This window comes from Choloepus didactylus, chromosome 4, assembly GCF_015220235.1.
Source record: "Choloepus didactylus isolate mChoDid1 chromosome 4, mChoDid1.pri, whole genome shotgun sequence".
Classification (NCBI taxonomy): Eukaryota; Metazoa; Chordata; class Mammalia; order Pilosa; family Megalonychidae; genus Choloepus; species Choloepus didactylus.
In genome coordinates, this window is record NC_051310.1 from 29,150,570 (window position 1) to 29,163,094 (window position 12,525).

The 12,525-nt window shown below is 36.8% G+C and overlaps 2 protein-coding genes across 6 annotated transcripts in view; one reads left to right on the top strand and one right to left on the bottom strand.

Moving 5' to 3' along the window:
• CEP128 (centrosomal protein 128) overlaps window positions 1-12,525 on the top strand; it is a 632,097-nt gene that overhangs the window by 518,797 nt on the left and 100,775 nt on the right. For all 5 annotated transcript variants that reach the window (XM_037832153.1, XM_037832154.1, XM_037832157.1 and 2 more), the window contains one exon: window positions 2,443-2,492. In XM_037832153.1, coding sequence (XP_037688081.1) covers window positions 2,443-2,492 — 50 coding nt within the window. The remainder of the gene's footprint in view (window positions 1-2,442; window positions 2,493-12,525) is intronic.
• Window positions 1,672-1,911, bottom strand: LOC119531190 (COX assembly mitochondrial protein 2 homolog). Its single transcript, XM_037832158.1, has one exon. The coding sequence runs from the start codon at window positions 1,909-1,911 to the stop codon at window positions 1,672-1,674; it is 240 nt and encodes a 79-aa protein (XP_037688086.1).

A 12,525-nucleotide genomic window follows, 5' to 3' on the forward strand; every position in this document is an offset into this window, starting at 1 on the left:
GTCTAATCCTTCAGTTCAGTCCTGCCACAGTTTGTCTCTGCCACTGACCCACAAGTCTTTGGTATTGGCGTATGGCTCCTGAGACTTGCAAGTGGGCCCCTCTTCCAGGCTGTGCACCCCGGGTCCTCTGTTGAGGGATGACTGTGCTATGTCGCAGGTGAGTGCCGTCCCCCCAGGGCAGTTCTGGGCTGCTGGGCTGTGTTGGGAGGCTCCCAGTCTGCTCAAATGATGGCTGAATGGGGCTCTGTTAATTCACACTGCTCCCCCTTCCCAGCTCTGGGACATTCAGCTGAGGTTGCAGGGAAGGCTAATGTCCACGCCCAGTTTTGTGGTGTGTGCCTGTTATTTGAAGCACTTCCGTCACACTGGGTTGTCTGGGGCAGCTCTGGGCTATGGGGCTGGCGATGGGCAGGAGTGTTTCCTGTCCACCAGGATGGTGGCTGTGAGCGGACACCCCCCTTTTCTTGGGAAGTTGTGTTGTTTAGTGAATTTTCTCAGCCACTGGATTATTGCCTTTTGTCTCAGAGCTCTCTTAGTTCTGCTCTTGACTTGACGTGCCCAAATTTCAATTCTTTGAAGCTTTCTGTATTGAGCTTCTTAGAGTAATTGTTTTAGAAAAAGCAAAAAGGATTTTTAAAAAAAAAAAAAAAAACAAAAACAACAACAAAAAAAAAAACGGCCCTCCTCAGAGATCTAATGGGTTATTGAAATGCTAATAGACAAAGCAACCAGGGCCATTAAGGAAAAGTGCCCAGGGCAGAGAGATCAGCCTTGCTTCGGGATTTGCATATGCGCCTCAAGGCCTGATCTCCGCCCTTCCCCTTTCTGTGTTCACCAGAACTCCAAAAATCCTCTGCTTTTATTTTGGAGTTTTTCGTGTTGTTTTTTTTCTATGCCTGTCTCCTCTCTGCTGGGCTGGCTGCTCTCAGAGTCTCTGGTGTCTGGCCTCAGTCTATCTATGGTTGGAGTTTGAATCAGTAGAATGAGTTTCCGGTAAGAGCAGCCACTGCAATTCTCCCTTCTCCTTCCTGGAGCTGACAGCCCCTCCTCCCCCGGGACTGAGCCTGGCAGGGAGGGGCGCGGGTCCCCTGGCCGCAAAAACTTACAGATTTCGCTGATCTCAGCAGTTCCACGTTTTCATGAGTGTTGTATGAAGTATGCCCAAAGACAGATTGCTCTGTGGTGTCCAGTCCACGCAGTTCCTGGCTTTTTACCTACTTTCCTGGAGGAGTAACTAAAACATACAGCTCACCAGTCTGCCATCTTGCCCCGCCTCCGTGCCTTTAATTTTTAAGCTTCAAAATCATCATGTAGTTAAAAAGGGATGCCTAATGGTACCCTAATTCCAGGAGAGTCTAAGAGAAAGGAGGAAATATGATTAAAATGTTTATTTTATTGAGGGAGATAAGTTACTCAGAGATGAACTGGTTACAAACAAAGAAAAGGAACATGTTAGAAGTTGGGTCTGTTAGTAGGAGAGAGAAATACTACTACTACTAAAGGCTCCACCCAAAAAGTATTCAGATTCCAGGATCCCTGTATTATTCCATGGTTCAAAAATGGGTCACATTTTCTAGTCAAAGGACCACAGAAACCTAATAGCATTCCTTTGGCTATCAACCAACTGTCTTTAGGTCTTTTCTCAGCCAAGGCATCCAGTGAAAACATAATTTATTTTTCAAATTCCTCTGGAGGATTAAAAAGTCTCTTTCGTACCACATTGCCATGTTCCCTGCTCTTGGTTCTCTTTGCCATGTGTTCATTCTTTAAGCATTTTCTCATCTCTCGATCAAGATCGTTGCAGTGGCCAAAAATTTTCAAAAAGCTGTGATTTTTGTGACATTCCTTTAGCAAGTTAATCAAGATGTTGCATTCTTCAGTGTGCAAGTGTGGAGATAAGTCGGGATACATCTTTAGAAGAAGGTGATGAATCACAGCGTGGCCACACCAGGAGGGCTGGAGCGCTATTCACTCATGAAGACTCCCGATCCCAAGGCCAGCTGTCCCCGGAACCCAGAGCCGGCTCGCTCTGTGTGGGGTGAAGACTCCGGCACCCTCCACAGCCCAAATGATTTGTTTTTAATTTTTCTTTCAAAACAAAAAAAAAAGTTATCATCTTTTAAAAGGAAATTTTACTTCAGTTATATAAGCACTTGACCAAATTCCTAAAGCATTTGGTATGATTTTATTTGTAACTGAATTGGGCTGGTTTTCTGGTATCTCAAGTAAAGCCAAGGTCTCTTGTGGCTTCTCAGCTAGCTTAAGTTTGGCAGAGTCCATTAGTTGGAATCAGAAGGCATTTCTTTTATGTAGTTTGTCACACTTAAACATCAAATTCTCTTTCCAGACAGTGGGTTATCCTAACTACTGACTGAACTGGGTTTGGTAATGAGGCAACCAGTTTTTACATTGAATTTAGATGGGCATTTTACTTTCTTATAGATCTGCTGGAGGAGACTCATAGAAAAGATGAAGAAATGGAATCTCTGCAGGTAAATTAAATTCTTAAATAAGTCAAATGTCCTTAGGATGAATACATTTGTATTTTTATTCCATTATTCTCTGTTTTTATTGTCACATTCAGACCACTATGGCAGATGGGGTGAAAATTGCAGTGTCAGAACTTTAAAGCCCAAGTTGGCATTTGCTTTCTTTTAGAAATCTTTGAGAGCACTTACACATTCCTTAAAGCAGGAAGCCAACTCAGCCTTTATGCTACCCTTGAAGGAAACCTCTATTCTTCAGAGTAGCTTAATAGGAACTGCAGCATTAGGAAATGAAAGCAACATCCTTTCAAAGTCATTTCCTCAAAAACAGGGCTGATGAATGAGGATGGATTCATGGAATCTACCGTTTCAAGTAAAAGTCAAAATTATTCTGACTCCACGAATGTCATCTTCCAAATGGCCACATATATGGAGCTTAAAACTTACCTTGTATAGTCTCTCAATTCACTTTCCGTTTATACACATTTCTTGGTCTGGAAAATTGTGTTTGAAAGATTCCACTAGACTTCTAATTGACATTTCATGGTATGAGCAATTGATATTAAGTTGGTATCTGACTGAAGTTCCCTCTTCCTTTCACAAAGGGGTAACTTAAAAATGTATAACTCAAGTGACTGTCTTTATTAGAGGAAACATAATCAGTTTTACTCACATGACAGAACCAGTTCACTTAAAGTCATGTTGGGGATTAAGAAGAGTAAATAATTTGGACATTTAGAATTCTTAATGGGCCTGGAGCTGCAAGGTGGTACTGAAGAGTGATATAATGAGCTAGCTTGAATTCTGTAGGGGTAAATATGTGTGCTCCTGGTGAATGAAGTATGGGTCAAGTAATGCCTGAAGAGAAAAGGAAATGTTCTATGATTGGGAATTCTTCTATTTGGTGATGTATCCATTAAAAGAAAACTGTATAATTGATTTGAAAATAATGAGAAAATGTATAGTTTTATATGCCTAATAAAAGTGGCACATGTTAGATACAGTTTTGTGAGATTAAATTCTTTTTACACCTTGAGTGTATTCATTTTAAGAGCGAGCTCTGGTTGCTCCCATCTGGAGCCAGGAAAAATCTCATATGCATACCCGTCCTACCTATCTCTGAGAAATTAATATCAGCAGTGCATGGTGTTATGAAAAGCAGAGCACTGTGTACATAAGTATATATGTTGAAAAGGTAATAAAGGCTCTTTGAGACACTTTTACTGTGCATCGCGGTTAGCCTTAGAAGGCCACATATATTTATCAGGTACATAGCTTGCCTTTTGAAATAGCAGACAAACCTTTTTGAGTTTATTTCTTACCCAATACAAATGTTGGAACCAGTAATCTCATTAAATTTAATAGCTTATGTTTTTTCTTAAAAGTTTATTAAGTACTGGCAGCATTTTCTACCAGATGTCTATCTAGTGCAATAGAATGTGCCAACCGTCTATGGACATTTATAGATGTAGAATATCCAATATGATGTCCAACAGTGAAAGAGTTAAATGTTTGGCACTTTGTTGTGGCAATTAGTACCTGATACCTACATTCTATTAAGAACAGAGAGGGAGCTGACACCTCTCAGAGTATGATAGTTGATGACGACTTAAACATAAGAGTAGCACCTAGTACAGTTGTGCATCACAGAAAGCCTTTGATTATAGAGACTAAATGAAAATCCATGTAAAAGTGCCTACATTCCTAAGTTTCTGTGTTCAAATGTAAGTATCATTTGCATATAGTCTTGGTAATATACATATGTCTTGGTGAAGACTATTGAAGTATATAGGTTAAAGTCGTTCAATCACACAATAGAGCTTTGGGGGAAAAGGATGAAGTTATCTCCCCCCCCCCAAAAAAAAAAATGATAGCACTAAGGATTGGAGGTTGAAATCTTTGAGTTTTAAGTTCTGGCTCTGCCTCTGTTTCACTGGGGGATAACCTTGAGTAACTCCATTAACTTTGCTGTGCCTTTTTTCCTCATCTTTAATATGAAATCATAAAACTGTCTTCCAGAAGCATTCAGTGTGGATTAGACTATCCCAGAAGGGAGAGCTAAATATTTAATTTCAATTTACAGTATTAGTGAATCCCCATGTATCCAAATTGGAGTCGATTTTATTTACTCATTATCAACTAATAATTATGTATAGCAGACATTCTGGATTTGATGTTATCCTCCTTAAGGGTAGTGGGTGATTTATTCATCTCTAAGCCCTGCCCTGTTTTCTATAAATAAAAGGTGTTCCATTTACTCATTGAAAAAATATTTACTGAGCACCAATTCTTTGAAGGTACTATACTAGGTGCTAGAGATATAAAGGCATGCTGAGTATGCTGGGAAACCTCTTGCCCTCTAAACCAAAGTCTAGCAGAGAATACTATTAAATGTTTTAGGGATGAAGAAAAGAAAATTCCTAGGTAGAGAGAAGGGCATGGGAAGACCAGTCGTAAAAGAGAACATCAATTACATGTTTAAGAAACTAAAAAAAATTTCATATGGAACTGACAAAATTTCATATGGTTGAGTGTAGCATCTGAGAGAGGAGAGGCAAGACAAGAGTTTGCAATGTAAGCAGAGCTCTAAAAAGCCTCATAAGAGAGTTTGGACTTCACCTTTAGTATACGGGGAACCAGTTAAGGGTTTTAAACAAGAGAACACTATGATCAAATTTACATTTGTGATAGCTGAGTGGCTGCAAAGTCAAAAACTGTTGAGGGCAGGCAAGATTGAAACCAAGGAGACCAATCAAACAGCAATTTGTAGAAATCTTGGCAAGAGATGTTAGAGACCTGGATTGGGTGGTAGAAGAGGTGGTTTCTTAATTTATTTTAGGATATAAGAGCCATTTAGCCTTGAGATGAGTTGTCAGGGAGTAGAAAGGAAGAAATCAAGAATGACCCCTGCATTTCTTGATTAAGCTAAATAAATGAATGAATGCCATCTTACTGGTCTCTTTTTATGTATCACCTGTTTCTGGATCTCCTCAAGTTCTACCCATTAAAATTCAATAAGCATCCCTGTGCTAGAGTTCATTTTCTGTTTAAGTTTTCTGGGAGGAGGGACTTCCAAGTTCAAGTTCCACCTTTCTTGTACACACACACACACACACACACTCTTTCACTCTCCTTTTCCCCTTCCCTCTTTGAATATAGTGGTGAAACAAGAGGTGAGTAAGTGAGTGATTTGGCACGAGTGGTAGGAATCAGTGGAAAAGGAAAAGGATAAAAAGACAAGGGAGGGGAACAGGGAAGAGAGTGTTTTCAATCTTCTGAGGAATCACAAACAATGCAGACAAACATATTTGAGAGTGATTTTTACAATGCAGCTTGTAATTATCAAAATTCTTCATTGGAGCTTTATATTGCCCAGCTTATTTTTTGTGACATTCATTTGCAGTTACATTGTGTGCTGCTCTTCTGAAAAACAAAGTATTGTCTTTGACTATAAATGTATGATTCAGTATCAGAGTTCTATTTGCATATGGGTTTGAGGTAACATTGAAACAAGCAAATTCCTTCTTTAATCTTCTTGAAATGAGTTGAGACATTTAAAATAGACGTAAAAGGTAATCCGTTTTTCCTCAGTTTAGTTAAAAGTGTTCAGGGACTCTGACACCTTGTTTGTGATGGCTGCTGGTGGTAGTTGCTGCTGCTGCATTATGAGCCCCAGAATACAAAGCACATCCAAAGAGTTAGTATCCTGCTTGGGTAAGAAAAGCTCCCAAAACTCTTCCTGAATACAGTCACTAAGCAGAGTATCTGGAAAACTCATTTTTACTTTCTCTTCTGCTAATCTAGGATCCTCTGTCTTTTCATTTATTTGGAATGAGATAAAACTAGATGATTATGGACATGATTTTTCCTATTTATCTTCCTCTTTTTGAAGGTCAACTTTATGTCATTTTGAGGTAGCAATCCACATCTATAAATTGGGGACAATAATAATACTTCATAGGATTGTAGAGAGGATTAACTAAGATAAGAAATGTGAAAAGTGATGCCTGGTGGATACTCAATAAATATTAATTACATATATACCAAGCATTTGTTTGCACCTTCTGTGTGCCAAACACTGCTATATGCTGGAGATAAAAGAGTAAAGAAGATACACAAGACAAGGTTCCTGACCTCATGGAGTTTTTCCTTCCTTGCCTTTCTACCTTCCTCCTTTCCTTTCCCTTCCATGGGCAACAATGAAACTTAAACTCATGTTTTTGTCCGATTATACTGAGGGGCTGAAGGTAGTGTTATGTCTTCGGGTAGCTACTAAATATAAAGAAGTGAAAAAGGTCACAATGTTGCAATAATGACATTGATTACATTGGCTATCTATGAGTATCAATCTCATTTTATGAGGAAAAAGGGAACATTTTAGTTGTAGGACCTATAATCCAGGCACATTCTTTAGTATCAGTTTCCACTAGAAATGAGCTGAGTCTTTCATTTAATTAAGAAAAATTGAGTGTATGTTTTTAAAGAGAGTAATCATTTGTTTTGTGAGACATTCCCGAAGCCGTGCCTCTGAAACTTATCAGGTGGCTTTGTGGATGTGCTGTTTTTCAGATAATCCATATAACATTGAAATGTTGTTCCAAATGATTTTTTTTTTTTTTTTTAGGAAATGTTTTGGGGGAGGAGGAACAGATAATTCTTTGTTTTTTTTTTTAAGAAATGTTTCGGGAGAGGAGGAGCAGGCATTTAATTTTGTTTTTGTCACTGGAATAGTGCTTAGGCAAAACTGTTTTAAATGAACAGGAAGAAGAAGATAATTTCCTCAACTATTACTTCAGTTGAGTGATTTATAGAGTAGAGTCCCTGTGGCAGCATGGTGTAGGAAAAACATAGAATTGTGGAATTTCTTGGTCTTTTGTAACAAGCCTAAAAATTTTCATATAGGGGTGTTATAGAAAACAATGCCAGTGTAGAGTTGACAGGCACATTGCTGGAGACCAACTGGGCAAGAAAAACTACCAATGAATAGAACTAACATGGGCAATTTGCCTTGGCAGAGCTGATAAGATAGTACATTAACATCTCAGTGGTCCCAGGCAATGGTCAATCGGTAAACAACCATGCAATAAACTGGGCTAGTGACAACACCAACTGGATCATTTTCATGGTTTTGTTGTCAGTCATTTCTGCCAGACTGTAGAATGCCCAATCAACCTGTATTTTTAAACCTCTGAGTAGTTTGGGGATCTTATAGATTGTGGATGGAAAGGCAGGGGTGGGCCAGATAAGAAGCGTTGAGTTACTTTAGAAGAGGGGATGAGAGTAAAGAAGGAAGCACAGCTCTAACACTGGATCTCCAAAGGAATCAGATGGTTGGTTGAAGCAATTCTTAAATTTCTAATTTAATTTATAATTAAATATATTCCTTAATTTCAGAAGTAATAATTAAATAATAATTGTTATTAATAAGTATTAATCATAAGTTAATTATTAATAAATTTTAATAAATTTCTTGATTTCAGAAATTCTCATTTGCTTGGGAGGTACTAAAGTACCTTTTTATTTGAATACATTGATAAATTGAGGGTGACTATTTAAGGTTTTATTAAACTAGAAAGTAATGCAGTGTCCTTTTCATCCATGGGATTTCTCATGGGAGTTATAATGGAACTTCTATAATTCTAGAAACCAAAATGTAGTGCATACCTACTTATTCTTCCCAAGTTGCATTTCTTACACCTTAGGCAAATCACCATGTATCTCCGTTTCTTCTTGTAATACCTGATGGAGATGATTGTTTAAAAAAAAACAACAAATGTTCTAGACAATGACATAAAACAACATAAATAATTATAGGGCATGGGGTTGGGCAACATTTTGCCACTTCTGAGCTATGGGACTTAATGGCTCATTAAATCTCTGTTTTCTCAAAAGTGAAGAAGCTTCCAAGCCTTAAAATTGGTATGAGGTCTCAACAGAGATAAAAAGTTAGTCTATACTAGTGTCAAACAGGGTCTTGGCCAATTAGATTTGCACACTTCAATTTACTACATCAAGATGCCTCAGGAGAGCAGGGAACCAAGTACAGTAAAATGGATTCCACTTGAAATTTTAGTGATCATTAAATTTTATCACCCTGCTTTACCTGAAATTTGAAACTTAATTTTAATTCCAAATTTGTGACAGAATAAAACTTGAAAATACAATACCTTGAGAGTGAGGTATTCTTGTATCTGAAAATATGGAAGTTGATTGACTAGGTCATTTTCTTTTATTCTTTTTTTTTCAAAACAGTTTTATTCACTCACCATACATCATTTTCTTTTGAGAATAAAAGGAATATAAAAGTATAACTGGTTCTGTTTATCCAGCAGGATGAAAACTACAAGTCTTTAGGATTCAGCAGTCTTCTTGAGTACTGTCAAGCCTCCAAAAAAACAGAGATGCCGTTTGTTGTTTGGAAGCATTTGAAAAATGCATTGCCTTTCCAGTGTGAGCTATCAAAAGCCCAAATTTTACCATGTAGCAGAAAGTTGACTAAAACACTTAGTAGTAAAAATGGGCCAGGTTGTTTTACAGATTTTGCAGATTGTTGCCATAAATGAGGGAAGATTATTTTATGTATCGTCATACACCATCCCCTTGGCAGTGACTTCATGAAAAGCAACTTCCTGAAAACATCCCTTGGTGCTGCTGTCAAAGTCCAAGCTCAGAATCTGATGGATATTCTGTCCTCTATAAATAGAAGCTTGGGTTTTCTTGTGAAAAATGAAGAACCATCTCAGCACATCATGATGTTTCACAGTGGTAACATTGTCTAGAAATTTTCGCTGTGTCTCCAGAGTCAGCTGTCACTTTAGAATTTGGGGAAATTTCATTTGTATTGCAGAATTTAAGTGCTCACTTCAAGACCATTCTCTAAAATAAATATCTGCTTATTTTACTAAAGTCACATCCTTAGATATGCCTCAAACTTTAGGCAAACAACCATGTTTCGCTATTTTCTCCTTCATCTCCTAGTAATGAAGACAGTTGTGGAAAACATTGTTCTAAGTAATGACTACAGGATGCAACAGATTTGGAAACAAATGTGCAGCAATAATACGTTTCCAGCTGAAACAACTTTCTATTGACTCATAAAGCGAATCTCTAAGGTTGGAAATATTAATAGGACATCATTGAAAGAAGCTGTGGCTTTCACTTCTAGTACTATTTCCCATCCTCGTCTTGCACTGATTTTCCAGAATATGAAGAAACACTGCCAAGGATTTCCCCAGCCTGGTATCTTGAAAACTCACTAAGATCATCTTCTAGTCTATTAACAGTCTTATTTAGTTCTTGTTAGCTCCTTTCAAGAGTCTGCTAAATCAGCTCCAAAGAGTGATGGTCTGTGTGTCAAAGAAGAAAAAAAATCACCCTTGACTTCTTATGAATGACATTAATAACAAGCAATTGTTATTAAGAATTAATTAAGAATTACCAAGCAATTCTTTGTGTCACACACTGAGTTAAGACCTCTAAATCTATAATGTCATTTATTCATTACAACCTATAGGGTCCCTGTAATGTAGACACTAATCTGATTCTAATTTTATAGATGAAGTTAAGGCTCATAGCCTGCTCAGCCAGTAAGTGACAAGGCTGGTACTTGAATTTTAATCTGCCTGGCTTCTATACCACTGTACATAAATATCTCACAAGCTTATGGAGAACAGAATTCCCACACTTTGTTTTGCCTCCTGGAATTTTTATTTTTTAATTATAGTTCTTTCATTTTGTCTAGGAGAATGTTGAATCTTGTCATTAGCAAACATATAAGTTGACCCAAAAAAAAAAAAAAAAAAAAGACTCTCAAAACCTACGTAAGTTTTAGAGAATGCCTTAAATAAGCCAGGCAATACTGGGAACTTGATGTTAGTAAAACTTGTTTCTGCTTTTCTATAACTTTAAAACAACTTATAAATCCATAGACATTAAGCTTGCATCCAGATGACAACTAGGACAGTGAATATATATATATATATTTTTTTTGCTGTTGGCATGTGAGAAAGATTTTAATTCCTTGTTTAAGATTATACACAATCCAGCAATCTCAAATACTTCTAAGAAGGAGAAAGGATCATTTTTCTTTTTCCACTCTGCACCTTTTCTTTTTGCTTATTCATCATGTTTTAAATAAACAGATGGAAGAAAGTCGTTATTAAAGCTCTCCTTGGGCTTCTTCAATTTCAGTTTTAAACCAAGTTCAAAATATTCTGGCAAGATTAAAGACAACATTGAAAACCTTTCCATAATTTTAAAATTGTGTAAAAACTGAGCTTCAAAAATAGCTAATAAGCAGCTTATATTGTTGTCTTTTTATCATAATCAGTGATTAATTTGCTTTAAAAAATTGATTCTGAAGAACACTTCTTTAAAATTTAGTGTTCTAAATTTAGTTTGTTAGAAGTTTAATCTTTAGTTTTAAATGTGTTAAGGCTTATTAGCGTGTTAATAAATAACATTTAATGCCTGTTAGTTTCTTTACATTATTTCTATATTTGCTTATGAAATAAAATAGAAAAGTATTAACTACAAATGACTCCATGTCTTTACTATATTTTCGTTGTAGTTGAAGTCTCTAATTCTCATTTCACTGTCAGAAAAGAACTAATAAATTTATCAGGAATAAAATGGGAGGAGGTGTGGGAGAGGGAAAGAAAGGCCATTTATGGGCTCAAGGATGAATTTGCACCTCTGTATAGTACAAACGCAGAAGAACTGAAGAGACCAGTAAAGAAGTGCCATTTAGCTATACAATATCACAAGCTAATTAAGTTTAGATTTTTGCTTTTTCCGTATCCTTTCTTCTGATATTTCTCCAGTGATATTGACTGTATGTGCTTCAGCTGACCTGATGTAAGACCCAGAAGTAGGAAGGCGTTGCAACTACTTAAGAAAAGCATATGGCAAAAGTATAATACCTTTTATTATATAATGAAATATATAGTAAAATGTGTACAAATAATGTTTTTTTTTATTTGAACATTAAATTTTATTGTTATACGTTTTGTTACACTGACACCTGACATCTGTTAAAAATGAGTTTCTGGAATGCTATTCTGGCATGTATAATTTTGAGAGAGAGACTCCATAAAAGTTTTCCAGTGCATCCCCTCAACATCCACTACACATACATACACACACACACAAACACACGTACAAAATAGCCCTGATCATAATAAAAAAGCATTTATAACCTCATAAAACTACACTGTCGGCATATGATATTTCCATTAGCTCCATTTGGTAAAGGTGGAAACAGATTTAATGTGTGTGTGTGTGTGTGTGTGTGTGTGTGTATACACGTATATATAAATGTCTTTAAGTTAACTTTAATGTGTTTCTGAGAGTCAGCATAGACTCCTTTGAGTCAGACAGACCTGGATTCCAGATCAAGCCTCACCCATTTAATCATGATGTAAACTTCAACACATTTAATGTCTTTGAATCTTTTTCACTAACACTAAATGAATAAAATTAATAATATCCACCTAAAAGGGATTTTTGTGTGAGAATTAAATGAGAACATATGTAGAATGTATCCAAACAATTTTGGGCACTTATAATAAGCTTTCACTAAATAGTGCAATTATTATGATACTGGTAAATTGAAGGGTTGTTTTCATTAGCAGCCATACCAGTGTCCCTTTTATTCTTGAAATTAAGCTAACACCTTCCCAGGGATTTTGTTCCTCCTTCTCTCCATAATACTTTTTCCTTAACTCTTTCAATGGCAGCCTCATTTTCATCCTTCTGGTTTCAGCTCAAATGTCACCTCCCTTTGGGGACTTAACTTGACTAACCTGTCTAAAGTAAACCTCCACAATCACCCCCAGTCACAATCTCTGGATGTTTTTTTATTGATGTCTTTGTCTTCTTGTTTGGAATGTGAGCGCCACAAAGACAGAGAGACTTTATCTTCCTTGTTGACAGCTATGTTCCCAGTGTCCAACACAGTGTCTGGCTCAATAAATATGAACAAATGAATGGATGAATTAATTAAATGTATAAGTTAATGGGAGAGAGAGAATGGAGGGAG

Excerpts from the sequence above, each read along its gene's own strand:
- LOC119531190 (XM_037832158.1), bottom strand. The coding sequence starts at position 1,911 with ATGTATCCCGACTTATCTCCACACTTGCACACTGAAGAATGCAACATC.